Source organism: Corvus kubaryi, unplaced genomic scaffold, assembly GCF_017639235.1.
Source record: "Corvus kubaryi isolate FWS band 111438036 unplaced genomic scaffold, C.kubaryi_AGA036_p1.0 37367, whole genome shotgun sequence".
Taxonomy (NCBI): domain Eukaryota; kingdom Metazoa; phylum Chordata; class Aves; order Passeriformes; family Corvidae; genus Corvus; species Corvus kubaryi.
The window spans coordinates 4,095,452-4,116,882 of NW_024581119.1; the positions used below are offsets into that span (position 1 = coordinate 4,095,452).

The 21,431-nt window shown below is 52.4% G+C and overlaps 1 protein-coding gene across 5 annotated transcripts in view; it reads right to left on the reverse strand.

Annotated features, from left to right (window-relative positions):
- LOC121667538 (protein CEPU-1) overlaps positions 1-21,431 on the reverse strand; it is a 352,366-nt gene that overhangs the window by 36,906 nt on the left and 294,029 nt on the right. For all 5 annotated transcript variants that reach the window (XM_042034291.1, XM_042034293.1, XM_042034294.1 and 2 more), the window contains one exon: positions 13,254-13,486. In XM_042034291.1, the coding sequence (XP_041890225.1) occupies positions 13,254-13,486 (233 nt within the window). The remainder of the gene's footprint in view (positions 1-13,253; positions 13,487-21,431) is intronic.

Below are 21,431 nucleotides of genomic sequence, written 5' to 3' on the forward strand. Positions count from 1 at the left end.
GAGATAAAGGAGCATTATTACTCCCACTTTACGGATGGAGAAATGAGACCCAAAGATCAAATGGGCCAGAAGTGCCTGTTTGGATCCATGCTCTGCAGCACCAGCCTTTCAGGTTCTGTGGAGCTTGGAAAACCTTGGAAAAAAGGCACAAGGAGACTGAGGGTGGCTGCCAGGGCAGGTATTTCCATTGGGCTGCACTGAATGAGAGCTCCATGGTTAAAAATCAGTCATCAGGCCACTGAGACACAGCCATACCTCCCTGTACACAGAGGGGCAATTAAAACTCCAATCCCCAACAAGCAACATACGACAGAGCTAAAAACGAAGGAAAAGGAGGGAGCGACGCTCCCACAAGGGAAGGATAGCGCTGCGCCTGGAGAACGTGGGGGCTGCTCTCCTTTCCCATTAGGAATGCTCCTTCATTTCCTCTTTCTCCTAAACAAAGCCCTCGAGCCTTCTTCTCGGCCACACTCATGCTTCCGAGAGTGCCAGAAAAACCACAGGGAATTATCCCTGCCAGAGCATCCTTAATTTCCCTATTTGTCTTCCTAATGCCCAGCCTCATCACCAGCACCGTCTATTCCCCGTGTGCTCCTGCTTTACATGGAAGGAATATTTTTACCCCATTCTTCCTATGCCTCTTTTTCCTCCCATTTAAGCATTTTGGAGGCTTTTTATCCACACTCTCCTTTCCTTTCTTTCCTCTTCCCCTTTCATTTTTAATACCTGTGGTTCTCCGATTCAAAATCATTACTGTTTTTAACTTGACTCGAGCCTCTTAATTAAGTTACTTTCCATTATTTTTTATCTAGTCCATTTGTCTACATCCCCCGCACCCTCCCTAATTCTCCCTTTCCTCCCCAAGGCAGGCTGGGTATGAAATCTTACATTTCCATTTGGCTAACAATCACTTTGAATTTTTAAATGCTATTAAATTGGATCACACCAGTCACTGGACTGGAGTTGTCGAGCTGTGATATTTACTCGCGCCAGTCAAAGGGAAATGAAATTGTGGCAGCGCAGGGGGGAGGCGATGGGGGAACCCAGATTTATTCTGCCCGCGGTCCTCGCAAACAGGCACAATCCCCTCGGATTTCTGAGCGAGTTCAAAGGAAACCCTTACGCTCAACCATGAATGTATTGTAATGTCTTTAATAAATCAATTACTTGTTGGCAGGAAATGCCACTGCATCTCCAATCCTTGTAATCACCTCAGCCTTGCTGTGTTTTAAGTGTGGAAAGCTCACGGAGGTAGACGGGGAGCCAGGAGCGTCGTCAGCGTAGGGCAAAGCACGGAAATCACCGCTCTGTCTTGCCAGGAAAGGCCAAAAAGTGCAGAAAGGATTTGCATGATGTGAAAACACACACACAGAGTGACCCCCAGCTCCAAGATAAGGACACCACGGTGCTGGAGGGACCCTGCCAGCACCGCATGGGCTCATCTGTCCCAGGGCAGCTCCTGGGATGCAGAAGCTTGGAAGGAATGACCACAGCAGGTTCACTGGGAAAGGAGGTGTGGTGATAAATGCCTGTCCCAGGAAATCAGCCTGTGGTAATGGGAGCAGCCCCTGCTTCTTCCTGCCCAGTGCTGAGCAGGGGGATATTGCAAAGCAGCGTTTTCCCACTGCCCCAAGAGCCAGACAACCTTTTGCCCCTGAGTTTTGTGCTTCTGCTTCAGGAGGGTACTATATTTCGATTTTACTATAAGAGGCCTTTTCCAGTCGAAAATTTGCTAAAGGGAGCGGGATTTGATTACAAAGCAGCCCTGGCCAAATCCAACCCCTCCTCCTCTCTCTGTGCCGACAACATGCTCCCCTCCACAACAACAATCATCTGAGCACAAACAGACAACAGAGCTTTTCAAAAAGTAATGAACTCCGGTCGGAGCCAAGGCAGGAAGGGTTTAATGTTCAGCGCAGAAAGCTTGCCGAGGCCATCAGTTATATAGCCCTGCTGCTGAAGGAGCAAAAAAAAAAAGAATATTTCAGACAGACCCGGCCAAAAATAAAAGATAGGGAAGGAAATCACTGTGAGAGAGATTTAATTTCACAAGCGGAGAGAAGTGTTTGCAAAAGAGGAGGAGGATCAAAGGCTGAAGCTCTCGGGCTGGCTGCGAGGAGGAGGGATTACAAGGAGGGCAAACCATGGAGGAGACATCTCTGTTGATGCCTTGTGTCAAAGCTGGGCCAGGCAAGGAGAGCCCCGGGCACAAACTGGGGGGTCTGTTGGCTGTGGGGGCTCAGTGATGGGAGACTCGGGCAGAGAGGAGGGTGGATTGTGACCTGTTCATCTCACCTCACATAGGACAGCAAACCAGCACGGAGTCTGTGGCCTCTCCTGCCTCATCCCAAATCCTACCCAGGAAATTATACAAGATGCTACCAAAAAGAAGAGCTGAAATCTTTTGGGCATCTCTACTACTGGGACCAGTAAGCCAGAAATGAAAAATCCCAGAATCATGGAATGGTTTGGGTTGAAAGGGACCTTAAAGCCCATCCAGTGCCACCCTGTGCCATGGGCAGGGACACCTTGCACTATCCCAGGGTGCTCCAAGCCCTGTCCAACCTGGCCTTGGACACTTCCAGGGATCCAGGGGCAGCCACAGCTGCTCTGGGCACCCTGTGCCAGGGCCTCCCCACCCTCCCAGGGAGCAATTCCTTCTGTATGAGGGTATTGACCCAAGAAGACCTCCCCACCCTGTCCCCTGCACCCAGTGGAGCCGTGCTGATCCCTTCCAGTCAGGGACTAAGGAACAAATCCGCTTCCTTTCTGAGGGACAGGACAAAGGGGTTTCACTGCTGTCTCACAGCAGACATGGAAAACCCAAACCAGAAACACATTTCAGTATCTTGTTTGAAGGATCGCATTTCCACCTCTTTTACAAAGATCTTTGCCTTTTTGTTCTCCACTTCCCACTTCTCCTTGTCTTTCTAAATCTCTTTCTTCTCCATTGCATCACCGGAACAGAAAGGAAAACAAAATCACAACTCTCCCAATGTTTCAATGCAGCTCCTTCTTCCCGGCTTCCACCTCTCCTTCAAAACCCAAGCAAGAACAGTATGAAAAACCCACATTTTCCACCCAGTTTCCCCCTTTATTCTCCCAGTGACCTCTCCCCAGCCTGTCCTCAAGCCTGGGGATATTTGCTGGAGGTTCTCCAGCCCTCGGAGGCAGCAGGGCCAGGCAGCTTTTCGGCAGCTGTTCCCTTGGCCTCTCCTTTATCTCCAGCATTGTGTTCACATCTGCTTCCCCCTCTGCCTCTTTCCCTGCCACTGGGAGCCTGCTTTTAAATCACTGCTCAGCACAGCAGCTGCCAGGCACAGGTTCCATGCCCCGTTTGGATGGGGGATCCAAAAGCCATTTGCAAACCTCCCTCTGCCTTTTTTCTTTTCTAATTTTCTTAATTTTTTTTTTTTATCCTCCTGAACCTGCTGGTGCTGCCACACTGCTTTCCCCTCCTCCCTTTTGGCTGTGGAGCTCTCTTGGCTCTGGAAGCATGTTCAGACACCTGGTTGCTGGCAGTGTGGGATTTGGCAGTGGCTGGCAGCGTGCAGCTCTCCGATAGGAAACTGGAGGAGAGAGGGGATCACGATGGGGGTCAGAGCTACCCACCGTGGCTATCAGGGATATGCTGGTGGCCACTTGCACTGCTCCTGGCTTGTTGGTGGCTCTTCCCCACCCACATTCCACTGGCTTTGCCTGCAACTTTGGCCAAGGCCATTTCTGCTTTTGCTGAGGATTTGTAGGGTAAAAAAGCACAGATTTGTGCTGCGCCGCCCAGGAGCTGGGACGGCATTTAGGACAAGGCACTGCCATCTGTGGCTCCTTTCCTCAGAGGAGTCCTGTTCCCGAGCAGGGCGATTTTGGCAGAGCAAGGCAGCAAACCCTAGGGAGCAGAGCCAGGCACGTGGAGGGCTGGATGCCTCACTGCCACCCTGCCCACGCAGTGGCTCCAGGCTAAATTCCTATTCCAGATTGCAATCTCTCTGTGCTACCAAAAAAAGAGAGGGCTATATCCTTCCGGCAGCCAGTAATGCACAAAATTCCCTGAAAAAGATTGGCTGATTCCTCCCCAACCTCCTTTCACTCAAGGTCTGTGCAGGATCGCAGGCCAGGATCCCCATGGATGCCACCTTCATGGCAAAGACTACACCAAACAGCCAAAAATCCCTTGGGAAGAGCCCTTTGCTTCATCCTCTGACTCCCCAAGCCTCCGCAACAGGTTTTTGCTTCTGGAGTCGCCTCTGGAGAGACTGGCCAGAAAAATCAGTTCTAAAGGCCAAAAAGAAGAGCCAGATTAAAGTATCAACTCTGAATTTATGCTCAGGACTTAAGGTTTAATAATGCAACAGAAAATCAATATTTAATAAAGCAAATGATGGAGAAAAACAGTGAATGGGAGAAGAGCTGCTGCTCTTGTTTTCAAACAAGTAACCCCCGGAGGAGCCGGGTTGGCAGGATGGATGTGGAACCAGATTGCCACAAAGAGCTGGCACTCAGGATGCCTCAGGTCCCAGCGATTCCAGCTCTGGTGTCAAGGGGAGCTCACGGGTCTTTTATTAAAGGACAAACAAGGAATTACTGCGGTGGTCAGAATCCAAATACCCATGGAGAGAGATCAAATGCTGAGGCATGAGGGGAGCCGAGCAGCTGCTGCGCTGAGCAGGCACACACTGGGGCTGGGCTGGGGGAACGTGGGTGGGCAGCAACACCCTCAAATTCAGGTGCCAAAGAGTTGCCTGGGGATGGAGACCTGAGAAGCTGGGAGTGAGCACAAGGGCTCAAAGAAGAGGGAAAATTCCTGCCTGCCAAGCAGGAGAGGGAGTGGTGTGAGTAGTTGAGGTGGGCAAGCGGGCAATTGGGGCACTAAGCCTGGCTGGCAGGGGTGGTGGCACAGCAAGTGTGCAATCCTGGCTATGGTAAGGATGCAGCCCTGGGCATTGCAAGTGTGCATCCCTGGACACGGCAAGCACACATCCTGGGCACGGCAGGAGTGCATCCCTGGGCACAAAGCACACATCCCTGGGCAGAGCAAACCTGCATCCCTGGCATGTCAGGAGTGCATCCCTGGCCATGACAACTGTGCATTCCCGGGAACAGCAAGCAGACATCCCTGGGGACAACAAGAGTTCTTCCCTGACCGTGGCACACCTGCATCCCTGGGCACAACAAACCTCATCCACGGGTACAGAGTGCACATCCCTGAGCACAGCAAGAACTCATTCCTGGGCACAACAATCATGAATCCCTGGACACAGCAAGAGTGCACCCCTAGGCCAAAAGCACGCATCCCTGGGCATGGCAAATATGCATCCCCGGGAGCGCTGGGCCTGGGCAGGATGAGGAAGCTCCGCGATGCTGGGGAGAGATCAGCAGCTCTGCCTCCCTCCCCTGGAGGCTGGAGAAAACTGCAGCGAGCCCCTGCATGGCACAGAGATGTCACCGGCGTCTTGTTCCCCCTCTGCCCTTCCAGCCCTGATGCAATGCTGCCAGCTGGGAAAGAGGGGAATTTTGTCCATAACCATGCCAGTGATGGCAGGTGCTTCTTGGGGTACGTGGCTTACGGTGCACAAAGATCTGTGCCCCACCTCACAAAGTCTGGGGACTGGATAAATCCTCTAGGCAAAGGAGACTCTCACTTGCACAGGAATCAGTGCCCTTGGATGAAACCCCTCCTCTGGCACGCTGCGTGTGCCGGGTTGTCTGCCTGGCCCTGCAGCACGGCAGTAATTTGTAGCTTGTGCCGGGATCCTTCACGTTGAAAGATGACATATAAATATAAAACGTTATCACTCCATAACAGCCACATGCTATAAAACGCCAGGCAGAAGGATCTGGAACTAGATGGAGGCAGCGCTTTAAATCCTTCCCTGCAGAGTTACTGCCGCTAAAACAACAGACCTGCTCCAAAGAGCTCCGGCAACGGAGGGAGAAGAGGACAGACCCCGATAAAAACACCACAGTTGAGGAATTAGATGAATAAGTGACGGGATTACAGCATGACCTCCCCATGCTGACAGCCCCAGGGCAGCAGTAGCACCGGCGCACCGGTGACGTCTCCTCCCATTCATCCCCTGCTGTGATTTTCGGCGGATGCTCCGTGTTCCTGTAGTAACAACAAAGCGCTGGTACCAACGTTACACTACAAGGGGCTGACTCCGCTCCCGCGGTTACGATAACAATGCTGTTACTGTAGTAACATTACAGAGCCGAGGTCTCACTGTTCTACCCTTAATTTTATTGTCGTAAGATTAAATTGCAATAATGTTATTGAGCTGCCATTAGTGTTGCCATGGCAACAATAACATTAAGGTAGCGATATCACATTACAGTGGTCCAACCGTTCCACCACAAATATTTTAATGTAGTAAAACAAAAGAGATTACTGCAGTAACATTAAACTGCAGTGACCTCATTAAACCCCTACCGGCTTTATCACACTGCTAATAACAACACTCTCCTGGAAACCGCACGGGGCGGTGGGAGATGCCCAATGAGCATCCTGGGTGCTGCTGTGCCACCCCCTTTGGCTAGTAAATCCATGGGGAAGAACGGGGAGAGCCACACACAACTCCAGTCCTCCCTGCCTGGAGAGCTGCCGGCACCGCTGGCCTCCTGGATTCACCCGCTCCGCAGAAGGGATTAGCGGAGTCACTCTTGAATGGCTCTGGGTGAGGCGGGTGACCTCTCCCTGAAAGCCTTTGGAGAGGATGGGTGAACAGGGCTGCCGGGAGCTCGCGTGCTCAGAAAGGCTCAAAGAGGAGCAGACTCTTGTTTTCTAAAAGAGGGGTGATCCGAGGGTGACCTCCGCAGCTCGGAGGGAGTAGCAGAGAGAGTTCCACTGAGCTCTCCTCACTGCCACAAAAGTGCACACAGCTGAGCCAGGAAGGGTGGAAATAGTGGAGCCACGGGGCTGTCGGTGGTGGGAATGCCCCCAGCACTGAGGCACGGGGCAGCTGCAGGGGACCACAAAGGACTGGTGTTAGTGCTGCCCGAGGGAACCCAGCGACACACGGGACTACAGCATCAGCACTTCACCGGGGAGACAGAGAGGAATTAGCCACAGCCTGGGTGGACGCGAGAAAGAAAAACTGGAAGGAAATGAAACCGCTCTGTGTGTCCTATGAATCACTGGAGCTTCCTTCTCCTCTGCTCTAGTCTCCTGCCAATTATTCCTCCTTGGGAACAGGATACATCCTCCCATGGGTCTGGCGGTGCCTGGCCTGCTTCATCGCTGGGGTGCCAGGCAAGGCCAGAGGATGCCTTGAGGGAATGGTTTGAAATTGAAAAAGGTTGATACAGAGTAGATATAAGGATGAAGTTTTTTACAATGAGGGTGGGGTAGCACGGGTTGCCCAGAGAAGCTGTGGCTGCCCCATCCCTGGAAGTGTCCAAGGCCAGGTTGGACGGGGCTTGGAGCAGCCTGGGATAGTGGGAGGTGTCCCTGCCCATGGCACAGGGTGGGACTGGATGGGCTTTAAAGTCCCTTCCTACCCAAACCACTCAGGGATTCTATGCCTTCCCTTCATCCCAACCTCTCCATTAGCAAGTTGCCCTCTTTCTAACAACGTTAACTCACTTGAGCACTCTTCACCTCCCCATCCCTCCCACTCTTACACCAGTGGGCTCATCCACAAGCTCTGGGAAGGAGCAGCAGGGTGGGACACATTCCCAGTGGGATGCAGCATGCCTGGCTCCCTCCAGTAGCAGCAGGACATGAAACTGGGGCAGCCTGAAGCTGCAGCAAGGGCAGAATGCGAGCCCAGAGCAAATTCTTTCACAGTACAGACTCTGGAGTCTCTTTTCCCCCCTGCTCCCACCCCATGATATAATTGCTAATTAATAATAACGTTTAGCTCTCAGATAGCGCGTTCCATCTTCAAAGACCTCTGTCGACATTAATGAATTAATCCTCATCAACCCCCCTGTGAAGTAGGTGACAATTATTATCTCTGCCTCACAGATGTTAAACTGATTTGCAAAGAGGTCAAGTGACTTTGGGGAGGCTGGAGGGAGCCTGGCCGGGTATGAGGCCACTCCACAGGGGAACATGGACAAGCACATCCTGGAGAAGCAAGGGCTGAGATCCGGGGGTGTGGGGGAGATGGAGAGATCCAGGGGCAGTAATGGATGTGGGATCTGCAGAGATGCTCCCCAAGGGCAGAGCAAAATGAGGATAAAGAGCCAAAAACTAGGCCAGTGCGTGAGAGCGTGTGGGAGACCTTCAGTCCTCCACAAGAGCCCTGATACAAAAGGCAAAGATGCTTTGGCAGAGGGACGGTGATCAGCAACAGAAGGGAGATGGGAAGGAACACATCAGTCAAAGGAGCCGAGAGCGCAGGCGAAGTGAGGGAGGATTTCCATTTCGTGCCACTGGTTTCCTCCCCTCCACTGCTTTGGGGAGGCTCTCCCAGCTCCCCTGTGCCTTTTAGGAGCTATCATCTAAACTTGTTTTTGCTTCTAGAAGGAACAGCTGCTCCCACGGGGAGAAATGTGTGGACACACCAGTAAATCTGTGCCAGAAGCAGGGGGAGTATCTCGCCCAGTGTGAAACTCCAAGCCCATGGCTTCAAACGTGACCAATGTCTGCACATCCTCTGCCACTGGTGGGCAAATCCCTTTGTCCCTCCTTGCTCCCGGAATCGGTAGCATTGGTGGCACAGGGGACAGGCTCAACCCCACAGGTAAGGTGATGATGACTTCAGGGACTGAGCGTTCCTCCCAGCCACTCTGCTCACAGCAAAGGCGTTTCCCGGGCACCCAGGCGGAAAAACAGCCATAAAAAGTTCTCCTTGTTGTCCCACGAGTGAAAGGGGCTTGTGGCATCAAAGGAAAATTAATTGGGCAGAGTTTGGTGGTTGAAACAAAGCTCGGGCACCACAGCCCCACTGGTGGCTTTATCTCGCAGGCACAGACCTTGGCAGAGCTGCTCCCCGTGCAGGGACAGGTGCCACCGGCACTGCCACCTCTGCCCCCCGCCACCCCCTGCCACCTGTGCCCGCAGCCCCCCGACTCCGCTGAGCAGGTAATTAGCTCCCAGACAAAGGCAGGGATTTGAAGATTAACCTGGGCTCAGGAAGGAGTGGGGAAAACTCATTTACACCAAACAAAAGGGGAGGGGTGATTAGTTGCTCCAGTGACAACAGCAAGAGCCAGATAGGGCCAGGGAAACTGATAAAGAAGCGGGGAAAGCGCTAATATCCCCCAGTTGCCTGCTTTTGCCTTTTTTTTTTTTTTCCCTTCTTTCTTTCTTTTTAAGCACTAAAATTCCACCATTTTCTATCATGCAAATTCGTGTGCCTAAGTGAGATTAAACTCTGGCAGGCTCCGTGCCTCCTTCTCCAAGTCCATTTCCCGCACCGAGATAAGGCCAACTTCCCTTAATGCATCTTACAAGGCAGTGGGAGTGTTTTGCAGGCACGCATTGGAGACGGCTTATTATCAATACAAATAAGAGCTTTCCAGATATCATCCTTCTCCTCCTCTCTCCTCTCTCTCCTTTAAACCCAGGGACCCGGAGAATGGCTTAAGTAGCTCAAATGTCCTGCAGGCAGCAGGGAGAAGGGGGAGGCTGCGCCTGAGATGATGCTGCCAGAAGTAGGACTCGCTAAGGAAACTGGAGTGGGATATAGGAGAGGAGAGGAAGGGAAAGCATCGCTCCTTGGAGGTCAGTGGGACCTAAATCCTCTTCCATGCTCTGGGTGTCTGCTCCCCTCCAGGTTCACAGCTTGCCTATTGCAAGTGGGGCTTCCCTGCATTTTTGTTTCTCTAGGATTTACTCCCAGAAACATCTCACTCTCCCTGCAAGGTCCAAGGCAGATTCCTGCAAACACAGGCAGTGCTGCTTCCTGGTGCTTTGTCTGGTTTTATGGCAACTCCTCCTAAGAAGGAATGAGTGCTGAAGGAGTGGGACCACCTTCCAGACCCTGCAGACGACAGGGATGCTCCCTGAGCTGCTTGCTTTAGGCCTGTCTGTAATCTGGGAGCACCTCTCCAGGAGAGATCCAGGTGCTAAGAACCTCCTTATCCCTTTGGCAGCTCTGTTGTTGGCTGACATCAGCTTGGCACCACCAGCCTGACCCCATTTAGAGCAGTCCCCAAAATAGGAGGTCTGAACTCTGGTGCATTTGGTGCCAAGGGTCTGTTGTCTCATTCCTGAGCTCATTTGTCCCACATTAGCACAGAGGCACCGACCTGCTATTCCTGGATCAGCAGCAATCACCTTTTCCCTTTTGTACCAAGATTTCAAGACTGACAAGTGTTTCTGAAAGCCTGGCCAATGAGGAAAGGTGGGAGAAACAGAGCTTGGATGGTTTCAGAAAGAAGGCAGCTAAGGGGCACCGGGATAACAACCTTCCCAAAAAGCAAAAGGTTATTACAGAGGACACTGATCAATTGTTCCCCAGATCCACTGGGAATAGGCTGAGAAAAACTCCACTTCATTTGCAACAAAGAAGGTTTAAGTTAGATATTAGCTATACATTTTCTAATTAAAAAGGTAGCAAAGCAGTAGAATAGATTGTCTGGGGAGACTGAAGAACCTGCTTTGTTAAAGATTTTCAAGAATAGCTTTCACATATGCTTGGCAGCGAGGCCTCTGCCTGCTTGCAGGGGGACAGGATAAATTAGCTCTCGAGGTGCCTTCTCCCTACCTATTTTGGGATTTCGGCCATCCAATGGAGCCAACCTAGAAATAAATGTGCAGCTCACCCCCTGCCGCAGCATGGGCATCCTCAGTTCTGGGTGTCTCTACCCGATTCTCTCCTTGGGGACCATTCCCAACCCTCATACTCTAAAGGAAGCTCCTTCTCCCACCCCTATCCCTCTCCTCTTTTTTGCTCCTCCCCCCACCCATAGCTCTGCTTCTCTCCAGCAGCCCTTGGCCAAAACCACGGATGCCCTCCATCCATGGCTGTTTCCCAGCGATATCCCCTAACCCTGGGGAGAAGGAGGGATGCAGGCACAGGCTGCGAGTGTCTGGGCCTGGCTGATACGCACCCATCCTGCTTGCCTGGGGGAGCAGCAGGCTGCTGGAATCATGGCTGGAAGGGGAAGAGCTCCTTGCCCCCCCTGCAGCCAGTCCCTTTGGAGAGCACAGCCTGCCCCGGGGCACGATTTAATTGCATCCTGAGAGGCTGCAGTGCTCCTGCCTCCAGAGCCGTGCCCCCAGGCCCTTTCCTGGTGCAGCAAGCGGAACGTCAGGACCTGCTTAGAGCAACCTGCACACCTCCCTGTTCCTGGCTAAACCTGTTTAAAAGGAGACACCCCCTTTCCCACCTCCTCACACCACCTCCCCTTTCCTACCAAGCTGCAGGAAGGGGCAAAATGTCCCAGGGCCATGTGCTGAACTTGGCACATCCCTGAAATGTGGTGCTTAGCCACCCTGCTTTCCTGGGAGGGGCAATAAGCACCACCTCCCACAAGCTGAATGCCGTTTTGGACAGGATTATTCCAGAATACATATTTATAGGGCCCATTTTCCAAGGCAGGAGAGTTAATCCTGTCACCCCAGTCCAATTTTCATCAAGGTCATTAAGGCAGGTTTCCCTTTAATTGGACATGATAGTCACTTTCATGTCCTGCTCTGAGAAAGGGCTGGGTGAGCCAAAGAACTGCTCTTCAAATTAGGGGGCTCGCTCTCCAGAGCCGGAATTTCTGCCTGCAGCACGAGGATCGTCAGCACATTACAGGACTGAGCCCATCCCTGAATCATCCCGTACTTAACCGCTGCAAGGAGTTAAGCTCTGACCTTTTCCTGCAGCACCCAAATATCTCTTCCTAATGATACAGCGAGACACGGGAGGGATGGGCCTGGATGTCTGGTGATACAGGAAATTTAGGTCAGGAAATGGGAATCAGAAGAGAACAGATAGAAATTGTCCTGCATCACCCCAGCATCTGATAGCGACTTCAGAACTTGCTGGTGATCGACTTTAGCTTAAGAAACTCAGGCAGGTAATAAGAGATTGCAAGATAAACAGCCAGAACCGGGACTGGCAATGCATCCGCTTCCCCTCCGCACTTAATGGAGATGGAAAAAGTCTGGCTCTGGTTAGTCAGCTTGATTGCTTGAAGAGGAAAGGGAAAATGAAAAGGGAGGGAAGAGGGAAAATAAAGGCCCTGAGTCTGGGTTTTTTCCCCACTTCTATTCATTAGGCTGTCAATAGTGCTCAGGCCTGGAATATCGACGGCGGATTAGCTCAACCCGACTCTGTGTACAAGACCAATGCCTTTTTAACCCAGCTTGTTTCCAAATCAATACACCAATCAGCATTCGAAAATTAGCCCGAGACGAGATTCCAATACTCAAGCTGGTGTGTCATGTTAAGAGGGCTCCTGGCCAAATCACAGAAGAAGCAGCAGGAAAAAAACGGTTGCTAGCAAGGGATTAGAAATTTTCCATTAATCTTCCCCCAGGCTAAGAGCTCATCAGGCTCCGTGTGTCCCTTCGCAAGGCTCCCCCTTGTCCAGCTCATGTCCTGCCACATGGACACAGGATCTATCTTCCACGAATGTCCACCTGCTTGACCATCGCATGTGGCCACGCCTGCCTGTCTGCTCTCAAGAGGCCGTGTGTGCTCACACACTTGCTGAAGAGCACATGTAGGCACCCACTTAGCCACCGAAACTGCTCCAGCACCCTGTGCTGGCCTTTCTCCTCCTCTTCCTCCTCCAGAAGTACGGAATTTCAACACACAAACACATATTGTTGCTAGGCATACACACACCCCCACAAAGCACACAAATCTGCCAGCTCTCTCTTTTCCCCCAACACAAGTTTTACTTCAAGCAATGCCTCCAGCTTGGAAAACAAAAAAACATCAAAAACCAATAACAACAAACAGCACTGTGGGTTTGCCAGTGAGTGTGTCAGGATGCAGAGCTGCCTGTATCAGAGCCCTGGGATTATATCAGGGAAGTCGGATAAAACCACGCCTGACAGAGTTCAAGAAGCGTTTGGAGAATATCCTCGGACACATGGTGTAACTCTTGGGGACGGTGCTGTGCAGGGGTGCAGGGCCAGGAGTCGGACTCCATGATCCTCGTGGGTCCCTTCCAGCTCAGAGTTCTCTGATTCTGTGAAATTCATTACCCAGCTTGGGACGATCCAAGCTTGTGGATCAGCCTCTCCACCTGCACCGAGCTGTGTCACATGCTCGATGTAGGAGCAATGGTAGGAGAAGACACCGGCGCAAAAGGAACAGAGAGAAAAATCCCAAGCCCAACCCCTCTACAAACACCCTTCGTCTTACCTTGAACGATGAGATGGACACGCGATGTCTTGGGGTGATTGTCTGTCTGCACGGAGCAGGTGTAGGGGCCCTCATCGTACACATCCACATCCTGGATCTGGATGCTGTACTGGGTTTTGGTGTTGGCCAGGAGCACCACCCGAGGGTCCAAGCACCACTTGTCATTGCCGGCATAGAGGATGCTGCTGCGGTTCAGCCAGGCCACTCGGGTCACCCGGTTGTCCACGGAGCACCTGGAGAGAGGCAGAGGTGACCCATCAGTGCGCTGCTCTTGGGCGCTCTCCCTCCCTTCCTCCCTTCCAGCCCTCCTGGTCCTCCTGGCACTATTTTTAGCTTTGCTGTCAGCAGCACTTTCAGAGACCAAGTGCTTTCAGTGTCCAAAGAGGACAAGGTCAGCACTTTCCCTGCGGTGCTCAGGGCACCGATATCCATCTAAACCGGCAGCTCCAGACATTTGCCCAAGAGCTTCACGGGGTTTTCAGATGCAGGGCGGTCAGAGCCACCCAGTACCAGCCTTTCACTCCTCCATTCCTGTTTATTCTTTTGCAAACTTCCAGACAAACAGACCTGAGCCCAAACCTCCACCTCAAGTCCACACTTTTTTTGGGGGGTGCAGGTTGTTACTTCCTGCCCAAACCCATCACCTGCCGTTCCCTCTGCAGACCTTCGCATCCCTGCAGCCGGACTAAGAAATGCAAAGTGGTGCTGGGAAAGCAGCACTTCGCTGCTTCACGAAGGAGCAAGGGAAATTTATCTTTGGAGAAAGCCAGCTCTGACACACACACCCCTAAAGAGAAGCCTTGAGCATCCGACCATTTGTCCCCTCTGACAGCTCTTCCTTCCATACCCATCAGCTGCATCGCTGCACCTCCCTCACTTGTGCACCTCACCCCAGCTGAGCATTTCACTTATCCAGGGATGTTTTGGAGGTAGAAATCCTCTGTATTCAGCCTCAATAAGCACCTGAGTTTCCCCTGGAGACAACACAGTGCAAACGTAGAAATTATTTTGATCCTGAAGGAGATTATTTTCCTGTCAACATTAACTGGGATCGGTCTTGCTCCTCCCAAAGGTTTCTGCCGGCCTCATCCCCGTGTCCCCAAGCCAGGTTTGAATCCTCCTATTGCTACAAATAATCTCCAGATAAGCATCAAGAGCTTCTCTAAACAGCAGAAACTTGCACCCCTCCCAGCCAGCTAAACCCCTGCTTCTCTCCGAGGAAGTTTGGGATTACGGAGCCATCGGGACTTAGCTGCGCTTTGCTGGATGCTGGCTCCGGAGGATAACGTCCCTGCATAAACCACTCAGCCTCAGATCCACTGTTTATATTCTTCCCCAAACTACTTCATCGCTTGCGCAGTCATTGGGACACAAATTACCGTGGGAGGCACTGAGAGAGAGCAGCGCCTCTGGGAGCTCTTGCATGGGGTGACTTCAAGGAATGTAGGAGACTTAACGGGCTCCACGCGCCAGGCTGCACTAACAGGGGAGGTAATGGCAAGCATGGGTATATCTGTGCCATGTGGACTTGTCTTGGACACTTCAGGGAGTGTGTCCTTTCTCTGGGTGAGCTGTCTCCTTACTGGGGGTCCTTACAGCCTCCTTTGGGTGGGGATTCATCCTTTCTCCCAGGTAAAAGGCAATAGGACAAGAGGAAATGGCCTCAAGTTGCACCAGGGAAGGTTTAGATTGGATATTAGGGAACGTTTCTTCACTGAAAGGGTGGTCAAGCCCTGGCACAGGCTGCCCAGAGCAGTGCTGGAGTCACTGGAGGGATCTAAAAGCCACGTAGATGTGGCGCTTGGGGCATGGGTTAGTGGAGGACCTGGGAGTGCAGGGGAATGGTTGGACTGATCTTAGAGGCTTTTCCAACCTTAATGATTCTGCAATGGGAGACTTCTCTTCCTGTGCCCACTACTGATGCCAGGGACCTGGCACCCACCTGGGGACAAGTTGTCTCGTCTCATTCAGCCTCTTTTGGAACCTCTTTGGCTCCATGATTACAGGAGAAGCCAAAATAACCCACCCAGCCTCAACACACAACTTTCGGGGGTTAGGAGTGGCAGAGGCGACGTGCCCAAGGTGAGACGTGTTGTCTGCAGCACAGGACACCCCTGATTTGCCTGTACCCAACTGCTGCTCCATCCTCCCTCTCTGGTGTGAAAAACATCCAATAAATTAAACAATTTTACTACTGTTCCATAATGATATTACGATAATAATAAATTAAATGTGAGCAGATTTTTATGATCTACATTAAAAAAAGAATAGATTTGGTCTGGGCTGAACACCAAGAACTCGGCTCTTGCTCTCAGCTGCATTACAACTTGAGTAAAAGGCCTGAGAGTTGAGTTGCACAAGTGGAATTAAACTGGAGATTTCTTCCCAGAGGATGGGTTTAGTCTATTGAACTCCAAATCTCATCTCTGCTGGTAGCTCAGACCTATGGGGCACAAACAAAATGAAGTGGATATTTGGTGTTTGGCTCTGCTACCATGAAATAGGCTCCTGTGGTGGTGGTTCTGCACAAATACAGGGGTGTCCAGGGCTGGGTGATGAGAAGCCAGATGTGACTTGAATTTCTCAACCAGTCCCCTCTGTGGACATTACCTTGAGGAACTGTAAGCAGGCTGAACTAAAAATATATAATTCTTCTCTCCTCCACGCCAGTTTTCTTTATGAAATGCATCAGCTTGGAGATCCTTGGATAATAATGGAGCCAGACAGTGTGCAGCCCAAGCATTCCCTCTATCACGTGGGCATTTAAGTGCTTTTGAAAAGCAACGGGGCTCAGGTAACGCATGAGGCAACAGTGGAATAAGTGCTTTCACCCTTCACAGCACCTGGGCACAATCTCTCCTTATCACCCAGACACGCTTCCCTGTCCCTAGGATCGGCAAGCTTCAAGCTGTTACTTTATATTCTTCCCTGCCTCTTAAAGCTCCTGAGCCTATATATATATAGAAAATAGAAAATAAAGCACAGCAGCAGCTCCTAGGGAAGAGGCGCTTTGGCCTCTGGATGCGCTGGGCTGTTTAGGGATTGACACTTGTGCTCCTTCCCGAGCTGCTTCCAAGCGCCGCACTCAGCCTGCTCCTCCTGCTACTCCTGCTCCTGCTCCTCCTGCTCCTGCTCCTCCTGCTTCTCCTGCTCCTGCTTCTCCTGTTCCTGCTCCTCCTGCTCCTCCTGCTCCTCCTGCTCCTGCTTGCACAAGCGCTGGTCGGGGTCCCCGTGGCCAGGGCTCATCACAGCGACCCGATGCTCTTCCAGCCCCTCCATCTGCTCCTCCTTCCCTTCTCCAGCAGCTCCTCTCTCCAGCAGCCTGGCGCAGGGATGGGAAGCCTCCTCTCCCACACACAGGCAGCCGAGCGGAAAGCCTTTGGCTTTGGCCAGGAAGCCACGCTCCACGCACAGGTGGAGAGCAAAGCCACTGCCGAGCCCACAGCCTCCCCTCTTCCCACCCCGCTCCTGGCAAAGTGCAAAGCCTTGGGATGCCTCCTCCACCTCTCTGGAAGCTCTCACTTCCCCTCTCACCCCGTGATGTGCCAGGGAAGGAGGGGAGGGAGAGGTCTTTGGAGTGCCGGAAAGCAGTGCTTGCCTCCAAAAAGATGATCTAAAAACAATTAAGCATAGATGAGGTAATTTTGTCTCTCAAAATCCTTAATCCTTGTTCCATTCCTGCTCAGACAGCAAGGACTTCTCCTCCAGGAAGATGAAAAACTGCTGTGTGCCAGCACAAGGAGGAGATGATACTGCTCTGGATACTGCTGCCTCTCTCTGCTGCTTCCTTCCCAATAAACGCAGAATCCCAAGCCTCAGGGTTTCTCCTCTGGGACATGGGAACGCTGCCTAACTCACCACTGCCGCATCGTCCTGGGGCAGGCAGGGATGGTTTGTAGGGAGAGGCAGCTCCTCACGGTGCACCAGACCCTCTGCTCCCTGCGGCTTCCCATGGCACCTCAAAATTACCACAAATTTGGGCATTTTAAGACAGTTACACGCGCTGAGCAGAGGTGAAAGCTGCACATCTGCATCCTCCCTACCTGTACCAGCCCCCCTGCTCATCCCTTGCCCTGTACTCCCCAGTCAATGATGTGTGGTGGGTACAAAGGGACACAGGCTGGTGCTGCCCCTTCCAGATCTGTCAACATCTCCCCCAGCCAAAACTTCCTGGCTTTGTTACCCACCCTCTTCCATCAAGTTGGTCCATTAGGGGCAGGCCACTCTCCCCTGAACCAGCACTCCCAAACATTCCCACAGCCTGAGGGTTGAGCTCGTGCAGCCAAAGGGCCCCAGAGGTGAAGCCAACAGCCCACCTGGCTGCAGGGACCGCGCTCAGAGGGAAAGCAGCACCACAAGGATTCTGCCAGCAAGCACAAAGATGAGCCAGGCTGAAAACACCAACAAAGCCCTCGGTGGGGACAAAACAGCCTCACAAACAAGTACCAGGAATAAATAAGCACCAGGGTGCTGACACCGAGTTCCCTGCCCACTGATCCCCACCTGCGCCGCATCCAGCCCCCAGCACCTCCCTGCGACGCCAGAGCAGACACAGATAGTACATGCCCTCCTGAATTTCTCTCTTTGCTTTCTTGAGTTTGCACACAAAAAATGACAGGAGAGGAGGTGGGCAGGCAGTGGGGGGAAGGAGGTTTTTAATTACTGAAGTGTAGTAATTGGCACACAACACTTTTTTGTTGCCTCTTACGCAGATTGCTGGTGTTCCAGAGGGCTGGGCTGGAGAGCACAGATTGTCTCAACCCAGCAGGACACACAAGAAATGAATAATGTTAATTAGAACTGAAAAGAGCTCAGCAAAATTACCAACCTGATTGCTGCTTTCATTACAATTATCAGGGTACAGGCTTCATTACAGGGAGGCAGGGACAGGGCTAAGCCTGGCTCACCCCAGCACACCTGAGCTGGTACCAAACTGACCCTCCCCAGGCTCGTTTCGCCTTCTACCACCACCTAGTTTTCATGGCATGCCCACCCTAGAGAAAGCACCTTCCCAAATCCAGGCCACCTGGTGGAATTTCACAACGGCACTGACCCACCTTAGAATTCTTTAGGTTGGAAAAGACCTTTAAGATCACTGAGTCCAACCATTAACCCAGCACTGCCAAGCCCACCCCTAACCCACATCCCCAAGTGCCACATCCACCATCCAGCATCCCCTGATGTCTTTTCATTTTCTTCCCAGTCTAACTCAGCCATTCCCACACACTTCCAGATTTTTAATCAATCCCACACCAACAACATTTTATCTCTGCTATGAGCTAAACCAAGCTGGACATCAGGAATAAGTTTGGGGTTTATCTGAAAATTGGGTGCAAATCCTCCCACTGAGGCTGGGTAAGGTGCCAAGATGCTCTGGCCCTGCCTTGGCCCCAGCTTCTCATGTCCCAGACATCACCTTCCAGCCTCTGCACCATCAGCTGAGCTCTAAATGATCAACTAAACCAGCCTGCCGCCAGAGGCAGAGCTCCACATCTCAGATTTATTTCTGTGATTATCACATTTTATTGTTATTTATTAGGATTAATTAAAGGCCAGGCTGTGAACGACTCAATCCCAGTCAGGCACAGTCTCACAGACTTTCCTCTGATGTTTAGGAGAGAATTTTGCCCATCGATTCCTGGAGCAAAGGGAAAGCTGGGGTCAAATTGTGCCCTGCTTCTTGGAACAGGTGCTGCCCACAATCCTGTAAGGCTGGGATGGGCAGGCCAAGGACAGTGTGAGGTGTGGATATCACATAGAACATGGTCTGAAAGCTCTTTAAGTAACCAGTATTAAGCCAAACCCCTCATTGTTACAACCCAGTTTGGTTTCTCTCTCTTTGCTGTATTGGGCTAAGTCACGCAGCAGCAATTTCTCCCAGCCCTTCCCCAGCAGGATTTACAGCATCTGCTCCCTCTCCGTGCACACCCAGCCTGGTTGGCTCACACACCCTCCCTGCAGCACCGTCTGCTCACATCCCCAGGGCCGGGCAGTGCTGCCCTGCACACCACCCTGACAGAGCGCACACCGAGGGCACGCATGGGCACCCACACGCGTGGGGAACAGCGTGTGCTCCTCCTCCAGCGGTAATCCCATCCTGCTGGAGCACGGACACCCAGCTCAGGCCACGGAGCTTGGGTGATAAGGTTGGATGTGCCGGTCACAGGCTCCGTGCAGGAGACATTCAGAGTGGAAGTTGGACTGCTGGATTAAAATGTCCATAGGTGTAGTGCTGCTGAAAGCCCCCAGTGCTCAGCCAGGGACTCTAATGGGGGCTGGAGGCTCAGCCCTGCTGGGCGAGTGGCTGTGATCAGGTTCTTGGCATTCCCATCCTCACCTGCTCCCCAGGACCAGCCCAGCCATCCTCGCCCTCACTGCAAGTTTGGTTGGAGGGCATCCCTGGGGCTCCCACTGATGTGACACCACCAAAGACACAGCCCGAGGAGTTTTTCACAGCCCAGGGCGGCTCACAGGACCAAAAACCCTCTTTCCTGCATGGGGAGCCTGATGCCTGACAGGCAGGAGCTGACCCAATGATTAACTCAGCAGCGGGGTCTGGCAGGAAAGGAGGGTCCCTGCTGGGGCTAGCGCCTTCCTCCCGCCCCCCCCCCGCAGCAGCCAGAGCATCTCCAAAGGCTTCAGGGTGAGGAGGTGCCCTCAGATCAGCTGCCACCCCAGTGCCTCTTCAAAATCACACTGAGCTGGTCAAAGCAGTGCTCAGAAGTGAAAAATAAAACCCCTTTGTGCTTCCCCCTCTCTTCCCTGCCCAGACAGTTCCATGTCGGTTGCTGCAGAGGGAGTCAGGGCTGGGAGGTCCTGCCTTTCCCACTGGCTCATGCAAGTTCCTTCCCTTCATAAAGCTTTAAAGATATCTGGCACCTCCTTGCTAGGGAGTGTGAGTTAACTCATGTTTATAAAGTACCTGATCTCCTCAATTGAAAGTTTATACATGCAAATGATTCACACTAATTACATTAATAATAATACTGGGCTCGAAAAGATCCGCCTTGGTTCACTGCCCGGGATTCGCAGAGCTGCAAACAACTCCCAGTGTGCTGCCTTAGACACGGTTATTGGCAAATGCCAAGGAAACAGGAGGAAACCGGACTGGGAAGGGAAGAAGAGCTGCAAAAAGAGCTGGAGCTCCCACTGACCGAGCAGGCAGGGTAGGGAGCAGGCAGAGATCCCATGAACACCTCTGTGAGCATCCTGACAGTCCCGGGAGAGCCCTGTGCTGGCCCTGAGGGCTGGTGCAGAGCGGGCAGATCGCGATGCAGTCGGCAGGGATGGCTTGCCTGGAAAAGTCTTTATCTCTCTGCAATGCAGCAGTGCACCAGCACCTTTCCAAGTCCCGTGCTCGGCTCATCCAGCCTTTCTATTCATCCTCCTATTGTCTCTGCTAACAACAGGGCTCCGCACATCTGTAGCATCTTCCATCTCGGCATCTTGGAGCGTGCCACAGAACATCAATGAGGGCAGCGGCTCCCCGAGCGCGGCAGGAAGCCTGTCCCTAACCCCGGCTGTGGCTGACTCCGTGGGGGCACCACCGGCGCCTGTTCCTGGCCCATCTGCTCGGGTGCCCTCCAGAAGTGCTAATGGCACCAGGGACGGGGCTGATGCCAGCACCAAAACGCCTGTGGGCAGCTGTGTGGGGGCACGGCCGGTTTACAAATGACATGGATACCACCAGGGAAGATCCTGCACTGAGCTCTGGGACAGCTATTCCTCAGCGTTTTCTCCTTTTTCGCATTCCCAAATCCCAAGCAGTGAACAGGAGGCTCCTGGATGGCAGCAGGCAAACAGCCCTCAGTGACAGCCACCCCTTCCCTGGCAGTATTCCAGGGTTGCCTACAGAAGGATCCTCACTCCTGCAGGGAGGGCATCAACCTAGTCCAGGCTCTGGCAGCTTCAAAAAAAGGTGTGGAAAATGCCACAAGAAGAAAATAACTCCCTAATGATCTCATCCTCTCCCCCAAGTGTTACAGAGCAGTGTAAACCCTGGAAAACAAGATCTCCTCATCTGAGGAGGAGGAGGTCTCTCTCTGTCTCCAAAAGAACAGGGATCTCTCTTCTTGCTCTGCGCTTCTCTCTAGAAAAATGCTCCTTTGCCACCTACTAGCACCGGGCTGAGCCACTCAAGTCACCCCAGCTCCCCATCCCTCAGCCCCTCCGGCAGCT